We start from the raw sequence: 18,402 nt of genomic DNA on the forward strand, positions 1-18,402 counted from the left end.
ATACTGTGTTATTGTGAGTTTTTTAGATGAGGAGTTTATATTTCATAGTTGAACGCACTTGAATCATTACGGGAAAGCATCTTAATTATAAAATATAAGAATAATGATTTGTTTTTACTCCTCAAAATATTGTTCCACGAATACATTCCTCTTGCATTTTTGTCCTTATAATCTGCATCCGTTATCGTCTGAAGTAGAGTTGTTTGAAGGCTAGCCCTGTGGCTCTTGTGTTCTTGGTGGAAGTTGGAGGAAAGAGTTGGGTAGTGGTTCGGGGGCCCTCAGCCACGGCACTTCCCACCAGAGCGACCTCTGACCTCTGGTGCCATTAATCACTAGGCTTCTGATGGCCGTGTCCCTGGGGAAAAATCAGTCCGGGGCAAAGGATGATGGGAGGTGAGGCCTGCAGCCAATTACAGATAGACTCAGAGCAGACCAATGGACAAATCAGGTCTTTACAGAGAGATGAAACGCCCAATAGCTGTCTGCTTGAGGAAGAGATGGTCTTGTGTTGGTTGTGTTGGTAATCATAAAGTCTCTAGTCTTCTCTAGTGGAAATTAAGCATTGAGGTTGAAGTGGGAACAGGTATTCCACCAGAGCAGAGTGCATGCGAGGCAGAGTGCCACTGTGATCAAAAGAGATGTTTGGGCCTGGTCTAATTAAGCCTGTTAGAGCTAAATGTCTCCAGGGTTGGAAAGGGAGCAGATGTTGAACACCAAAGGCTGGTGACATGCTGGTTTTCGCAAATGAGGGACCTGTCTCTGGCTAACTGCCCAAGCCTTGCTAATGTGATTTTTGCTCAATTACAGTATTATTAAAGGTGTTTTCCCACTGCTTTCACACGTGGCTGAGCAATGTTGAAATGTGAAACGTGACTGATGTCACACATGGAATAATTAATCCTTTTTTTTTTGTTTTTTAAAACCACATCTGGTCCACTGAAGATGTATAAATGGATATTTGTGTTTGTTTTCTTCTGTCTGAAATTGTTAACTTTTTGGCTTTATGGGTTATGTTCTAAAATTGTATGTAATTAATAAAGTCTTGTTTTGACTTTATTGTACAGCAAATGATGACAGAGGTGTTGGCGTGAATAAAAATCCTAACCAGCTGCTGGCCTGTCACTATGGGGCCAGCGTTGTTGTCTCATTTGTTGTGCTGTCATTGTTCACAGCCTGGCCTGTATGAAAACATGGCTTCCTGCTGACCTGCAGTTTAATTCACACATCAATAACCCCTGGCTGATCTCTGACCCCCTTAGTTGTATTAATTGTTTAATGTAGGATTGATGTCCAGCACTGCACCAAAGAATGATGGTCGCAGCGTAGCGCTGCTGGTCCTTTTGATGCATTGCTTGTTAGTAGAAAATTTAGTAGAAGCTCTCCATTCTTCACCTGCTACATTTGAACATGTCAATTGGCCAATGGCAGCTGTTTTGCTGGTTTTTGCTTTGTGTTGATGTTGTGTTTTTTAATATATATATATATATATATATACAATTTCACTATCAGTCAAGCTTTGAAGTCAAACTTTGATGGAAGCTGGCACCTTCACCCAGATATTAGCGCCAAAGAAAAAGCTGCATGCCAAAATGAAAACAAAACTGAGCGGTTTAAATCATTCTAGAAAATTTTATTCATTCATTTATTGGGGTGAATGAGCAATTTATCCAAATCTGTTTAAAAAAACAACATTGCAACAATATAAATTTAAATTTGGTGTTGCTCTTTCCACCTTACTCCCTCTAATACACAGCAACTAATCCACACTATTATTACTCCAATTCTTTCCTTCCTTATTGCACATATTTCATCATTTTAGCAGGTTTTATTTACTTATTTTGATAATCAAATGATCAGAGATAGTGGCGCAACAACTGTGTAACCAAAATAAAAATGTCCCAATTCTAATTCACTAATTCGTCCTTCGATACTCTGGTAAAACTTTTAGTGCCCAGCTAGTCTGGTGCAAACAAATGGGCTGTAAATATGACACATTAATAGTTTAAGTTTTGTTATTCATGATCTTATAATGATTAAGTGGTTAAAAGTACTTCCCTCTAAATATATCCCTCAAAAGAAAAAGTGAGGTAGGACTTTTGTTCATTAGGATTATGGTTAATTTAATGTTTTGCTAAATCCAGTGGAAATGCACACCTAGTCTTAAACAGAAACCTTAAACAAATTCTTGTTCCTTTCTACGACTCATCTTCTCTCTCTTACCACAGGACTCAAACTCAAATAATCTATAAAAGAAACTAGCATCTTGACAAGCTCACTCTTGATTTTCCATTAATTGGCTGTGAAGATAGGATCCCCTTTTCCCACAACAATTTTGTGCAGCTTTAACAAACTAAAAAAAAATCCATCAGCTATAAATACTACATTAGATGTCACCATCGACTGTGTTATTTATTTATATGAATAAAGGTGAACTTTTTTAATTTACTTCATTTTACAGATACGGTGGTCTGTTGTGTGTGTGTGTGTGTGTGTGTGTGTGTGTGTGTGTGTGTGTGTGTGTGTGTGTGTGTGTGTGTGTGTGTGTGTGTGTGTGTGTGTGTGTGTGTGTGTGTGTGTGTGTGTGTGTGTGTGTGTGTGTGTGTGTGTGGTATTCTTTTAGGTGTTTTCTGCTTTTTATGTGTTATCGTACCTACCAGCTTTCTGGACTGTCCTTAAATGCTTAACCCTTAGCAGCAGGATCCAAAAGCCTTCAGGCTTGATTAGTGCACAGAATAATGAAAAAGTAGCACCAAAGTTAGCCTGTACTTCCAAAGCCCGTTTAGAGAAAGACTTGTTAATAGTGACTTTTGTGTAACAGGTTAGAGACGATTGATTTTCAGTGGATACAGTAGTAGTAAAAGATTTCCTTGACCACTAACATTAAGACACCTAAAAGGTCATAGTGCTTTGCTAGTGCCATCATGGTGTCTTGATCTCCCCACTCCAAAGGTCCATGTGTTCACCTAGGACCTTTGCACATGGCTTAAAGACATGTTGCTAACTTAGGAAAATGAATCGGGGCTAATCTTCATGGCCTGATCACACTGCTATTTCACAGAGTCATTAATGAGTCCAATTCCAGGTTAAGAGCAGCCTGTGGAGGGGCTGGCGGATTGACTGGCATTAACTGTGAAGACAAATCTGTACGATTCCCCTGTGCTGGGCCTGGCAGCAGTAACGCAGAGGGGTGTGGATTTACTCCGTGCAATCCTCTAAATAAGCTTCATTATACCAGCCTATCCATGAGCCCCCCACACACCCTACCCACCGCTGCCTGTGGATTAGCAGGTTGTCACGATCCTTCAGTCCCCTCCTCCTGCCTCATGCTTACACGGTTGCACATTGCACTTTTTGATTCTGTTTCGTACAAGAACCGCCCACTACCCCTCCCTCTTCATCCACCCACCGTATCCTCCCCTCAAGCTCCCAGCAAGCTTCGCTGCAGATAAGCTGTTGACAAGATTAATGCATCTGTATCAAAAGTCTAGAGCAGCTTTGCTTTGTGTTGTTTGTGAATCCCCTTTTCCAGGTCAAGCTAAATTGCTTAACTGGGCTAATGTGTTTTCAAGGCAAATTTCACAGGAAGTAGCCCTTGCCACCCATGTCTAACCAGTATCCTAACAACCCTTAACAATATGTAGAGGTCACAAAAGTATATTGGGCGCTTCACCATTGACTGATATTTTGAAGCAGAATCCAATTTTCACTGAAAAAACTTCAAATCAAAGTCATTCTTGCCTCTAGGCCGATTTGTGTTGGCAAGACAAAGTGCCTGTTTTAATTAATTAATTAAGAGTCATAACTTTTACTTCAAATGTCACTCAGAAACTGTATGTGTATGTAAGGCTGATAAAAATGCTTAAAGTTTAGTGTTGTTGGCCCACAATGAGCTTAAGCATGTTTTCGCACAGGTTATATTTATAGTACACATGCTCAGTGTTTCATCACAATACAGCTTTTTATTTCTGGCTCAATCCAGACTGCTGGCCTAATCAGCCTCACTCAACCTACCAGAGCTCTGAACAAACGCTCACATGTTTATTTGCGATCTGATTACCAGAAAGAAAAACGGTGAGGACACTTTAAAACTTTACCACAATAAAAAGTAGATATGCCTGCCAACACACATTTCTATCTGTCATGGAACTCAACTGTGTAATTGCATCAATGTAGCAACATGATTGACTCATATGATTCCCCTATCTCACATTTGCTTGACTCTTTGTGTGACTCTTTGCTATTAAGATATTCCTTCAGGACTTTCTCCTCTAGTGTCTCTACAAGTCAAGATATTTCAGCAGAAATTCGAGTGTTAAACACAGGTCCTTTTCCATTGTATTAACATTTACACCTTTTTGCATGTTCCAACCACAGACCACTCTAAGGGTTGTGCTCGTGGGAGTTCACGAGTACTTCTGAGTGGCCCTGGAAAAAGAAAAACTGCTGGCTGGGCTCACTGTGACTAATTAAACTGGAAACAACTGCCATTTTTTTTTAACATAGCAGAGGAAAGGTTTATGGTCATTAACTTTAGCCGTGCACTGTGCTTAAATAGCAACACAGCCAGTATGTTGATTCTCTCTGCTGCTTCTGTTATTGTTGCTGCTCTGCCTTGCTTTGAATTGACGTGGCAGTCAAAGTGGTTGTTCAGTGCATTAAAAACAAAAAACTTGAAACGGCTGATTAGGATTGTTCCACCTTGCTCCCGCCTTATTTTTTTATTAGATTTTTTTTCCAAAGTAAAGATGACTATTGGTAAAAGTATTTCATTTTAGAGGGAACTCCATTGTGTGTCAGTATTTGGTCAGAAAGAGCCCATTCTCAGCGTTAAGGTTCAATGTCTGAGTATTAAAAACTTTATCCATGTGAGACATAAATGCACTTTGAACCAAAGACATCCTTTGTAAGACATTGTTTATAATTAACTGAGCCATATTTGTTTTCTTTTCCTGTCTTCCGTAGGAACCCCAGTCAATCGTATTCCAATCATGGCCAAGCAGGTCCTAGATCTGTACATGCTGTACAAGCTGGTGACAGAAAAGGGAGGCCTCGTCGAGGTTATCAATAAGAAGATCTGGAGAGAAATCACAAAGGGACTCAACCTGCCTACCTCCATCACCAGTGCTGCTTTTACTCTGCGGACACAGTAGGTCTTTGCATTTGTGACACAAAGCTAACTAATTAAAGGTGCTGGAACCGATTAAAGAATTTCAGCAGCTTTCCTCACCGTGTGGAAGCCAAAAGCTTCTTCAGGCACTAAATATGTTCATTTCGGGAGCATTTCAGCCATCATTTCCAGTTGTCCTTCTCACTATGTCTTTTATTTTAATAATTCCAGCTGTCTAGAGAATTGTTGCGACAGCTAGTTTTACTTCCTAGTATACATACGGAAACACGCCTCCTGCACGCACATGCAAGGATCCGCTCTGGCTGCAGCTTCTAAGTAGACATGTTGTTAGGAGTGTTTGGATTTGTGTGTTGGAATGAGTATGAATGTCATTCATTAGAACCCATACCTGTGTATTTATACACACACACAAGTTTTCTCCACTGGCCAAACTTTTCTCTTTACCCCGAACCCCTCAGTGCATTACATCACACATGATTGATTTCCATCGATTTAATGATGTGAATTTGGTCAGAGTTCACAGTGACTAAGGTGGGGTTTGATTGACAGCTTATAATGTCGAACCCTGACTAAAACTATATCGCTCTCTGGATGGGAACCCTTTAGCAGAGGTAACACCTCTATCTTGTCCAGCAGTACATATCCCTAATGAGCCTTGATGTATTTTTAATGTTGCTGGACTGTTGTGTAGCATTGGTCGGCTAGCTCTGTCTAATGGATGCTGCTGCTCGTGCTTCTTATTGATCCTTGGTACTTCTATCCCACCATTATGCAGTAAGCACGCATAATGTGTATAGTGTGCTCATTTATGGCATGGAAAACATTGCAGAGCTGTGACTCTGCATACTTGCAGTGCTGCTGTGATGTCATGCAAAGTGCAGCAAACATGTTTTGAGCAAAGCTTTAAAGCAGTAAATTCTATATAAATTCATACATTTAAGAAAGGAGGTTACTTTCAGTTTACTGAAGTGGCTTGATTTATAAATATGCAACCTAATGTCTGTTGTAAGGATCAAATATTAGAGAAATAAAGTTGCAAATGGTTTTTAATGTGTGAACGTGCACAAAGGATTTGACAGAATCATTGTGACAGCACTGCTGGAGATAAAAGGTTAGGTCTTTATTCAAAGCAGTCTGTTTTTTGTTCTAAACTAAAGTACAGACAAAAAAACAAAGTCGCAGTGAAATAAAACAGAATTATCTCTACTATCTGAACAAATACACTGAGCTATATACACATTCGGATAAACAGTGCATCTCTCGGTGCACATGTATTGCTTGAAGCAGAATCCAATCTATGTACTGCAGTTTTAAATGTCCCCATGTGTGCTTTTTTTATGTTCTGTCACATTAATAGAGTGCTGGATGCTCATCTTAAAAAAAATGGTCAGAGTGTGTTAGCATATGTGCAAGTAATCTTTGTAATAATTTTTTTTGCCTAGTCTTAACTCTCTGTGTGAGAAAATTGTTAATAGGTTCATCTCAGGTGTTCATCTCTAACTGTGGTCTGAGAAGCCCCGCCCATTTGCTGTGCAAATATTTGTTTGCAGCCAGTCAGAGGAAAAAAAAGTCGTCTTGAAGTTAAGGGAAATGGAACTAACACAACTTGCTTTGGAAAATAAGGACTATTTTAAACTGTAAATGGTGGGAGCCTACTGTAGAAGAGCCCAACAGTAGCTAGGAGTAAATTACCAGAATAGGTTCACCTTAAGTCAAATAGCACTGGACAGTTTTTGAAGAACCAAAATGTTAGACTATTGACAGGCTATTAATGAGACATATTCAGTTTCATATTGGAAGAAGGAGAAAAATGTTTTCTTTTCTTACATATTCATAAAAAAGGGTGCTGATGCCACTGCTGTACATGCTAACAGATTCTCTCATTTAATATTATGTTTCAGCTGTAATGTTTTGATGTAGTCAAATATTACAATATTATTTCTGATATTTTCTGTGCAAATCTTTCTGTCGTGATCTCACGTGTTACTGTGCTTTGCGTTTTCCTTAAGGTACATGAAATACCTGTACCCGTATGAGTGTGAGAGGAAAGGCCTCAGCTCCCCAGGCGAGCTTCAGGCTGCCATCGATAGTAACCGACGTGAGGGTCGCCGTCCGTCCTACAGCAGCAGCCTCTTCCGCTTTTCTCCCTCTCCCAGCACTGCTCCCCACATCCTCTCACCCCCAAAGATGCACCTTTCCAGTCTGGGAGCGGGGGCCTCAGTAGCTATCAATGGCCTTCAGGCCTCACCGGGACCCTCTTTGAAGAAAGGTACGTGTTTGAAAGCTTGAGGTTAAAGAAAACACCAGAATCTGATCTATGCCCTTTGGTTAATAAATAGAAGTGGGGTTTACTTTCTGTTGCCTATCTGGCAGCTCTCAGATGTATATACTGTGTGTTAGTCTAAAGGTCCTTTGGATCAATTAAGGCCACAATGAACTAAGTAAATGTTCATATCAGAAACTTCATACTGGTTACTATAGCTGGGTGCTGCTTGTTAAGAACTTGAAAGAGATTGTAGAGAAATGCTGCCCTCTGTTGCAGTTTTGAAAAACTACACCTGTGAAAACAATTGATAAACCATAAAATAAAACATTAGCTACAGGAACGGCTCCGGTTTTAGTAATTTGATGAGGACTTTTCCCTACATATGGTGCCTGACACTTCGTAGCATTGTGGTCTGTTTTTGTCAAATATCCATGTGAATGTGAGTGTCTGCTTCCGTGTGTGTCCCTGTGTGTTTGTGCATTTTTAGTGTTCATGTCTTTGTATATGTATGGAGTTATCTGGGTGGAACCAATTCTGCCTCAGGCTATCGAGGCCCTCACCTTTATTACGGCTTAATAACATAGTTGGGGACACTTTGTGAACTTTGCCTTTAGTCCACATAGTTGGGATCTGGTTGATAACTGTCATTACACTGCTATCTTTTCTGAAGTTACTTTAACTTTGTTGGTGTGCGACTCAGTTGTGAACCCCAGCAGAATCTGTGCTTTAATTTAAAAAAAAAAGGATTTTGACTCATATATTGGATGTAGCTACAAACCAGTTCTACTTTGTTATAAATCAGTGCGTTAAAAAATATTTATAACAACAGAAATTAAATCAGATGGCTAAAGATCAGTTTAATCAAAACGTTTTAGAGACATGTAGAAGGCTTGCAGTTTCTTCTTTGTTTCTCTTTTTGTGTACTTATACTGCTTTCATTACAATCTGAACCAAAACACAGCCAAATGCATTTGTTAAAAAATGTAAAGGAGTCCAGCATAAAGTTTCAGACACAAATTTTGCTTGTCTTCTGCAAAAATCTGACATTCAGTCTGTTTTTTCTGCTGTTCAGCTAAACATTTCTCACACAAAATGCAACTTTTTTGGAGATAGATATACATACTAGTAAAATATAACCGTAACCTATACTGAGTTTTCCATGGTTTTTTAGAGGTTGTGTTTCTGGGAAGTGGTGGTGTTATTTTAAGGTTGTTTCCCTGTGATTATTTTATTTTATTTTATTTTATTTTATTTTATTTTATAGAGAATAACCCTTGTAGTACCCCTGTACTTATAGTCCAAAGTCTTTAATCTTCACAAAATAACATGTTTTAGAAATAATGCAAACTTATGTGGATAACTTTAACTTGCACACATAAAAAGAATAAACATGATTTATCAACACAACTCCATTTGTGGAGTAAGCGTAGTCAGGGCCTACAAGTTTCTGGCTGTTGTATATATTTGTTTTTGCTGGTGAAACACCAAGTTACCGGAGTATTTGTGTTGTGTTACCAGCGCCTCTCTTTAGAAAAGTTCAGTCCTGGGTAACCTGTATATGTTGTAGTTCAAGTGTCCCATTGTGTGAAGTAATGCTGCCTGCTTGTAGCCACTGTGAAACGCATGCCGATAGGGGTGATTGGGTTACTATAATTCGGCTGTGAATAGGAGACATTTCAGTATAACAGTTACTCAGATGTTGCGTACTATCTTCACTGCCCCAGAAAAGGAAATGATACATGTAACCTAAAACCAGATGTCTCCCTACTTCACTTAGAAATTGTGGATCTTCTTGACAGATACATTTGGGGCTTGTCTAAACTCTGGTGTCTTGCAGAATTTGAGGCTCTTTCACACAGCACTCACATAAGCCTTTCTTGAAACATAATAATCATTTGTGATCATTTCATTAAAATTTGTAGTTCCAGTTGCCAGCTTACCTTTTGTCTGAGAGCAAGAAACCATATACATATTTTTGTTTTGTTTTGTTTTGCCAACACACAGACCTCACACTTTTGTTTTTCCATCCATTCTGATGTATGTTGCCTAAATACAAAATTGGAATCATTTGGCTGAGCAAAAACATTGAGGTCCTTCATATCAGCTTTTCTATAGTAGAAAAAAAACCCTTAAGTACTGGGTTTAGTATAGTACTATGGATAGTACATATACCCACTTGTCCAATCAAGGTGTGGGCTTTACTATTATAGCTCCCATTAGGTAGGACTGATAACCTTTCACATTCACCTCGATAGATTCATGCATTTCAGTTTTCAAGTTACACAGAATCACGAATCACTCCTTTTGACTTATTCAGACTAAACTTCCATTTTTCCTCCAGATGATCTGACCCCACCGATTATGGCTGCAAGACCTTCCATGGCGCTGGCTCTGGGTCAGCAGCAGGTTGCTGGCTTGGCCAGGGCTGCCACACTGGAGCAGCTTAGAGAAAAGCTGGAGACTGGTGGTGGAGAGGGGCCAGAGAGGAAGATGGCCCGCCTGGCAGAAGAGCAGCAGCGCCTGATGCAGCAGGCTTTCCAACATAATCTACTGGCCATGGCTTCCCAAATGCCTATGAACCTGCGTCTGGGAGCCCCTGCTATGCCTACCAGAGGTCAGTGTTGAGAAGTTTGTTGAGATTATGTCTAAAAAAAACCTGGAAATGAAATACAGTGTTTGTTTTTCTATTGAAGTTAGAGGTATCATATCATGGAATCACAGTTTTAGTGTGTTTTGAGACATCTGTAAACTTTGGTGAATGTTTGTGGTGAATATCCACCAATATTCTCCAAAGTCTGGATATCTCTAAAGAGCATGCTGCTATCATGGACCCAAACCTATTGCTGTACATGGGATTGGTAGCAAAGCATGCATTAGCCAACAGAAAAAAATCTTTAAGTGTAAGATATTGTTAACATATTTTCACTGCTTAAATTTTTTCTTTCTGTGGGGAAACCTGAGCTCGTTTCTTGTTCTCATCAAACCTACCAGGCTAACTCTTCTGCCAAAAACAAATGTGTTTTCCGTTGCAGAGCATGTAGCTGCAACCGATTTACCAAAGCCCATCAGTTAATATGTTTTAAGCTGCAGCAAGAGTTTGCAGAAATCTGCATACATTCTATTCTGTAATTATTTGAATAATTTCATGTATTTCAGGAATAGCTGACAGTGCTCTTCCCTTGGTTAGATGTTGTTAAATTGTTTTTCTTGACCATGGAAATAATTCTGTCATCATGCACATTAGTTGTGTAGTTTAGCATAAACTGTCATGGGTCAAGGGTCAAGAAACTGACTAAATACATATTATGTATTAATGGTGAAATTATCAAGAAAGAAAATACACAAAAATAATCTCTCCACTCTTATTTATGTTTTTCAGAAGAGAAGCAGCAAGACATGTCTCTGAGTATCTCAACCAATGGAAATTCCAGCATTACTGTCTCAGTAGAGGTCAATGGCACAATCTACTCAGGTGTGTATAATAATAATAATAATAATAATAATAATAATAATAATAATAATAATAATAATAATAATACATTTTATTTATAGGCGCCTTTCAGACCCTCAAGGTCACCTTACAGTAACACATAAACAATATGACAGATCAGGTGCAATTCTAAACAGATGGGTTTTGAGTAGTGATTTAAAAGTGGTGAGACAGTGTGTGGTCCGTAGAGCAAGTGGAAGTGCATCCAAAGTCTCGGGGCAGAACAACTAAAGGCTCTGAGTCCCATGGTAGTCAGGCGAGCAGGTGGAACTGACAGAAGGGAAGCTGAAGAAGAGCGGAGTGTACGAAGGGGTGAGTATGTATGGAGAAGATCGGATAGATATGGGGGAGTAAGGTTATGAAGCGCTTTGAAAGTGAGGAACAGGATCTTGAAATTGACACGGAGGTGAATTGGGAGCCAATGGAGCTGTTTAAGAACAGGTGTTATATGTTCAGTGGATCTAGTTCTGGAAATAATACGAGCAGCTGTATTTTGAACCAACTGCAGTTTATGGAGGGATTTATGAGGTAAACCATAGAGAAGAGAATTACAGACGAGATGTGACAAGAGCATTGACAAGTATGGCGGTACTGTGTGGTGTGAGTGAGGAACGAAGACGGTTAATATTACGGAGATGAAAGTAGGAAGACCGAGTGATATTATTTATATGTGCTGTGAAGGACAGAGTGCTATCGAGGATGACACAAAGACTCTTAACCTGAGGGGAGGGTGTGACAACAGAGTTATCAATGGATAACGAAAGACTGGTTGGAACTGTAGTCAGTTTTGATCTGGTGCCTGTTAAAATGAATTCTGTTTTATTGCCATTAAGTTTAAGAAAGTTGTGAGTAAACCAGACCTTGATTTCACTTAAACAGTCAGAAATGGATGTGGGTGGGAGAGTAGCTGTGGGTTTGGAGGATAGGTAGAGCTGGGTGTCATCTGCGTAGCAGTGAAACTGGATGTTATGCTTCCTAAAAATATTACCTAGGGGTAGGAGATAGATGATAAAAAGTAAAGGACCCAGGACAGAGCCTTGGGGTACACCGAAATTAACTGGAGTAGATACGAGGGTGGGATTAGGTAAATTTATTTTGCTTAACCTCTGGAAGGATTCAAGCATCAATGTTCATTTTTAACTAATGACATTTCTCCTTTTTCTTTAGGAACCCTGTTCGCCCAGAAGTCTGGTGGGGCCCCGGGGCCATCTGTGTCTGCTGCTACTGCTACTGCTGTTTCAGCCTCCCCTGCTGGAACCAGCGCAAGCTTTGGTTTTTCCGCACCTCAGGCCCAGAGCCTCAGCCCCGCATCCTCCTCCTCCTCCAAGGGTCCCGGCTCGGCTGAGCCGACCCCCACCGGGTCACCCTAACTCAGGCTGCCCTTTGTACCTTCTCCCCAGGCCTCTGCTCCTGCAGGAGGCCCAGCATGAATATACAGTACAATAAGAAACCGAAAAGAAACTGTTGCACAACAAATACCTCATCAACCTGTCTTGGCTGTCCAATCATGAACACAGAGCCTGAAAATTTAATGATATATCCAAAATAAATTGCTATGCATTTTATTTTGATCTAACACACACACACACACACACACACACACACACACACACACACACATGCACGCACATACACATAGGAACACAACACTACAACCACATCATGCACAGACACACATCACATATATATACTTGTTAATCCTAATCGACATGCTAAACACAATCAGCTCAGCCAAAACCCACTGACAGGTGTAGTCACAACCGAACTTGAAAAGTTTTATCTTAGAACATTTTGTTTGTTTGTTGCCATTTTGTTGTCTTTTTTGATTTTGTGTTTTAGAATGATTTTTTTTTAGTTTTTTTTTTTTTTTTTTTTTTTAGTTTTTCTCCTTTTACATACCTCAAATCAAATAACCTGCAGTGGTGTCTTTACCTCAGGAGCTGTAGTATATTTAACCTGAATCAACTTTATTTTTATATTCTTTTTGACCTAGTTGCAATCAGGGGAAGTTGGGTAACTGTCACCAGTGGAAACCTGTGTACAGAGCACCCCCCCTCACAGTGATGGGCCTCCAACTGGGGCTGCTCAGGTGTCTTCAACGTGCTGTGGCGTCAAACTGGTGATGATCTGATACTGTAGATCAGCAGATTAAATACCTCATTTCATCCTTTCAGCTGCCCTCAGTTGAGCTCTTGAGAAGTCCATTAGAAAGGTTGCAAAGCTAAAGTTTAAGTAGTTTCAGCTCCACGTGCGCGCACAAAGTTGGGTTAACAGTAACAGGCCCGTTAGAGCTTGCGATTTGTGTTTCACCCATAGCGGTACAGAGAGGTAATACTGAGGCATTCCTAGCTCCTGCAGACCAGATTTGAGTTTGTTGTTCCCCTATTTTTATTTTTTTGTGTGCATCCTTCCTCCAGCTGAATGTCGAGTTGGGTGGCATCGTCATCTCTGACCACACATTGGCCTCTCTGCTTTGGGGAGGGGGGGCAGCGTCTCTCTCAGGAAAAGCAATGTGACAACTGCAAGGAATCACTGTCAGTTTAAAAAGACACAAAAAAAGAGGATTAATACGTGAAGAATGCACAAGCCTATGTGACTGTTTCAAAAATACCTCATCAGACTCTCTGAAAAGGAGAGTAACACTACATACCTCAAAAGGCTGTGAAGCCATCGAGACTTGACGCCCCGAATCCTACGTGAACTGAAACTGTTATGGACGTGCTGTCACACTGCTGGTGGTTTTTGGGGACAAAGAAGTGGGATGGGCTTGATATATTTCTCCTGTATTTACTTGTAGAACGTGTTTCATGCTTGCTTCTTCTTTGTTTTTTGTTTTTTTCCCCCTTTTTTAGGTTCATCAGGTTGTCTGAGAAGAATGATATATCTGAGGTGCTTTTTCAGCAGAGAGGAACAGACAAGTTATTTTTTCATTGACATGTTAATTTTCTTTCTTAAAAAAACAAAACAAAAAAAAAAACCAATGGTGTTTCCATAGGGGTAAGAAAACAACCTTAAGTTTGACTGTGTATGTTGAAATTGCATCTTTTTTGTGACAATGGCAAAATCACGATATGCATTTGAACAATCATGTGACCAGTGTTTGTTTTTTTTTACACCTCCATCCTCTGGTTATTGCACAGCTACATACCAAAGACTAGCACAGTCAGTCCTTATGAACTCTTTGTACAATCCTGCTAACAGGATGCTGATGCACAGCAAGCAGGTCTGTGTTGGACTGCAAAAGGTGTCTCTTTCAGACTCTTTCAAACTGACTGTGAGGTTTTTTTTCACAATTAGTTAGTGGAAAGTGCATTTAAAACTGTAAAGACTGAAAACCCAATTACATGACTTGTACAGGTGGGCATATTCGACCCTTTTAACAGATTCCATTATTTAAAACTGAAGGCCGGATACAGTGGCCTCATTAACAGTTGCATTTGAATAGTTTGTTTAACCTGTTTGTGCAGTCCCTCACAGACAATGTGGACAGTAGCCCGCATTTTCTTTTATCAATTTACCCCAGGCACAGCTTGATTATGATGAACATGTTATTGTAGGATGCTTTTCTCCCTTTAAAGATTTTTTTAAAAGCATTGAAACCCCACAAAAGAACAACATTTTCTAGCTTTACTTGTGTTGAATGTAAGGCATTTTAACTGTTTAGACCTTTTTACGCCTAGTGTGGTCTGAGGTGGGCAGCTTTGTTGCTTTTCTTAGATTGTATTTTAGCAATTATGTGTCAGGTTTTGCAGTGCAGATCGCAGGTCAGGGTTTAAGAACCTTTGAGAACTGCGCTGTTAGTCTGTCAGTATAGCCTTCGCAACCTTGTATGACACATAACTGTATTTTATAAAAGGTGAGGAGTATAGATGCTGCCTTAAAATTAGTTGCTGGTGAGATGCAGTCCATGCAGGCTTCCCTATGAAAGTTTTTCTCTTCAGGCTTAATCGTTTTGCTGCCCCCCCCCCCCCCCCCTTTTTTTTTAAATTTTATTTTAAAAATCACACGTTAGACACAAGTTATCCCTCAGTTTCTTGTGTTATCAAGTGAGTTTTGATATTTATTTGTTTTTTCCCTTTTCCTGGTGGACCTTGCTTTTAGTAACAATCTGCATTATTTAGGCTGCCACTAAAATATTTTCTGTTTTCCAAGTCCATTCTTTCTGTTTCTTGTGCTCATTCTAAGCAATGACTGTTTGATGATGTAGCTTCACTGCCTTTGTACATTAGTGTGTTTGTGTGTGTGTGCAAGCAGGTGCAGTATATTGAGTAAGTAATAACATTAAAGGCACTGCAGGTGGCGCCACTGGTGAATTTTTTTTTTTTTTTAATGCTGAATGAGGAGGTGAAAAATGACTTTTAAGAAATATTTAAGTAGATAAGGTTTATCCACATTTTTCTGCTATATACTCGTACAGTTCCGGTTTGTTCCGAGGTTGAAGGGCATTTTTGGTGGTTCCTCATAGACTGAGTAAAGGGTCACTTTTCTTCCTCAGTGTTTGCTTCAACCCGGCAACCACTCTGGTCACTGTCTTTCAAGGCTCCTGTCACTTGCCACTTGTATGGATAGGTGCATTATGTATAATGTGTTGTGCCTGTATACCTGCATCCATGTGTGGAGTGTGAGTGAGTGTGTGTGCCCCCCCTCCACTTCTTCATACCACATTACCTCAGGGCAGGGAGCTGCATTCAGTGTTGCATACGATGTTGAAGCTGCATTGAGGGATAAATGCTGATAGAAGCTGCGGTCACTTCACAGAATGCTACTTTGGATTTGGTGTCTCTTTTCTTTTTCTTTTTGTCGTCAATAACTGCATTATGGCAAGGTCTCGTTACTCAGGAAGCTGTGAAGTTGGAAGTATGCGGAACCTTTTGATTTTGGAGTCAGTTCAATTTTAAATTGTTTAAAAACTAACCTGATCTGTGTACAAACAGGTGCATATGCAAGTGGTTATTGAATACCTCATTTATCAATTTTATGTTGTTTTTGGCTTGTACAATGCTCCGTATATTAATTCAACTGTGGGGTTTGTGCATATTTTTGTACTGTTATTATTATTATGGACATGATAATAATGATATTACTGATATTATAGTTTTCTCTTTGATTAAAGCAAACAAAAAATAGGACAAAACATGAATGCTTGTAAAAACTGGTTTGTGCTGATTGTATTTATGAGGAGCACTTTTCTAAAGTGGTTTTCACACATTCAGTTTTGTTCATATCAGTTAATATAAAGATATGGTTCTCAGGGCTTTTAACTTGTATGTCATGATAAAGTTTTACTTTATATCCTATGTCCCTGTGTGTTGGTTAGTTGCTTTCTTTCCCCCTTTTTCATCTGAGATCACCATATAGGAACACACTAACATGCAATCAACACTCTTGGGGGGGCTTATTGTACATTTTTGCCTTGAAGCTTAAATATTGAAAAGCATTTTTACAATCCTTCAAGTTAATTTCCAGTAAAGCTAACTTTCTCTTCGTAAACAGTCCTTATTAGGTTAAGTCATTTCAATACCAATACCAAGAAGTACAGTATTGTGCAAAAGTGTCGAGTCACCCTTTGTTTCTTTATACTTTGCTTCACTAAATGGCTAGGGTGTCTTCTTTGTTGTTCTTGTTTTCTTAGGTGATCTTCAAGATTTTGAAAGACAGCAGGTCATGTGGAATCAAGAATATGCAAATGTTAAATTTTTGATTTGAACTGTAAAACACATTGGAGGCCGTGTCATGGCTTGGGCCTGCATTTCAGCCAGTGGCAGTAGGGATGTAAAAGTAAAAGCAAGCTTTTGCCTCACTATTATTCAGGCACTGTGTGATCTTGACAGCAAATGGAATAAAAGTCAGCAGGCCTCCAAAGACTAGCGTTGAATGTCCTTCGAGAAGCCTGGAGAACATTTCTGAAGACAACTTAAACAAATTATACAAAGGCTTGCTTGAGAGAGTTCAGACTATTTGGAAGAATTAATGTATGTAGTAATATCAAATATAGAATTCTACACACTCTGTTTTATGTCTTATATATTGTATTTTCATATATGCTTACACATTTAAATAAATAGCTGCACCTATTGTATTTCCTCTTTTTACTAGCAAAATAGAAATAAATGCGAGGTGGCTCAAGGTTTTTGCACAGTACTATGTCTCAAGACTGAAATCTTTGGTTTAGCAGTGTGAGTTGTTATTGGTTTCTTAAGGGACTATGAAGACACAACACTTGCAAACCAGCAAGTTCCAGGAACATTGTGTTCAGGAAATAATGTAATACAAGCAGTAACAATTCTTATCTTTCCATCAGCCCAGTGTGTTTCATAGACTTAAAAAAAAAAACACAAAACAAGTTTATTGATCATTAACAAGCAAACATGAATTTGTATTTTGAGTTGATGAACGTGGAGCTGTGGGAACTGAGAAGGTGACGTTATGTAGGTGGAGCCGCAATGAAGGAGGACCTGGTTATATCAGAGCTCTCATGTTAATAACTGACAGATGCTCAGGCAGATCGTTCCTGTTGATGGCCCCTTAAAATCTCTATGGTGATGTACACAGCATGTTGGGGATGATGCTGCACCATCAGATCCACAGTTTGGGGGCAGTCTGCCCTCTCCAGTCTGCCCCCAAACTGTGTCTCCAGTCTTGAAGTTCTTAAACTCTTCCTGAGTCAATTTATTCAGCCCTTCAAAAGCAGCACTTTGATCTGTGCTCGACTTTTACACTTTATAGTATGTGTCATAGACTGATATAAATAGTCAATGGTGCATACATATGGAGATGTGAAAAGTGTTTGCCACTTTCATGGTTCCTTTTTTTTTTTTATTTGCATATTTGTCACATTTCAGATCCCCATGTCATTACTTGAAATGGCCTAGTCGAAGTCCTGACCTGAAGCCAATTGAGATGCTGTGGCATGACCTTAAATAGGCAGTTCACACTTTAAAACCCTCTATTGTGGCTGGATTATAACAATTCTGCAAAGATGAGTGGCCTAAAATTCTTCCACAGTGCTGTAAAAGACTCATTGCCAGTAATCACAAACACTTGATTGCAGCTGTTGCTGCTAAGGGTGGCCCAACCAGTTATTAGATTTAGGAAGCAACCACTTTTTCACACAGAGCCATGTAGCTTTGAAATTTCATGTCCTTCCCCTTAATAATAAACACTTTCATTTAGAAACTGCATTTCATGTTAACTTGTGTAAACTTTTGTATATTTGTGTGACAAACATACAAAAAAATCAGGAAGGGGGGAAACACTTTTTCACACCACTATACAGAAACATATGAACATATTTTTCAGGGCTGAAAAGCAGAAAAAAAACCTTAATTATTAGTAATGCCCAGAACAAAGGAGTGACTCCTATGGTTGCAAAAAAAAGTGGTTCTATAGTAATCTTAAACATGTCCACAGCTCTGTTGATTTTACGGATTACCGTCCTAATGACTTTGTCTCCATCTCTAGTTTTAAACCCTATTAAATATATCATGATGCTCACTGTTACAGCATGGTAGGGGAAAA

The 18,402-nt window shown here is 39.4% G+C and overlaps 1 protein-coding gene across 1 annotated transcript in view; it reads left to right on the forward strand.

Moving 5' to 3' along the window:
• Positions 1 to 14,853, forward strand: part of LOC146718274 (AT-rich interactive domain-containing protein 3B) — a 57,512-nt gene extending 42,659 nt beyond the window's left edge. The window contains exons 5-9 of the mRNA XM_085443280.1: positions 4,963 to 5,146; positions 7,138 to 7,397; positions 9,736 to 10,008; positions 10,774 to 10,866; positions 12,052 to 14,853. Of these exons, the coding sequence (XP_085299406.1) occupies positions 4,963 to 5,146; positions 7,138 to 7,397; positions 9,736 to 10,008; positions 10,774 to 10,866; positions 12,052 to 12,254 (1,013 nt within the window). The 3' untranslated portion in view covers positions 12,255 to 14,853. The remainder of the gene's footprint in view (positions 1 to 4,962; positions 5,147 to 7,137; positions 7,398 to 9,735; positions 10,009 to 10,773; positions 10,867 to 12,051) is intronic.
• The last annotated feature ends 3,549 nt before the right edge of the window (positions 14,854 to 18,402 follow it).

The sequence above is a fragment of the Copadichromis virginalis genome, linkage group LG1 (genome assembly GCF_057382275.1).
Source record: "Copadichromis virginalis isolate Kocher_CV1m ecotype Utaka linkage group LG1, C_Virginalis_male_GT1.1, whole genome shotgun sequence".
NCBI lineage: Eukaryota > Metazoa > Chordata > Actinopteri > Cichliformes > Cichlidae > Copadichromis > Copadichromis virginalis.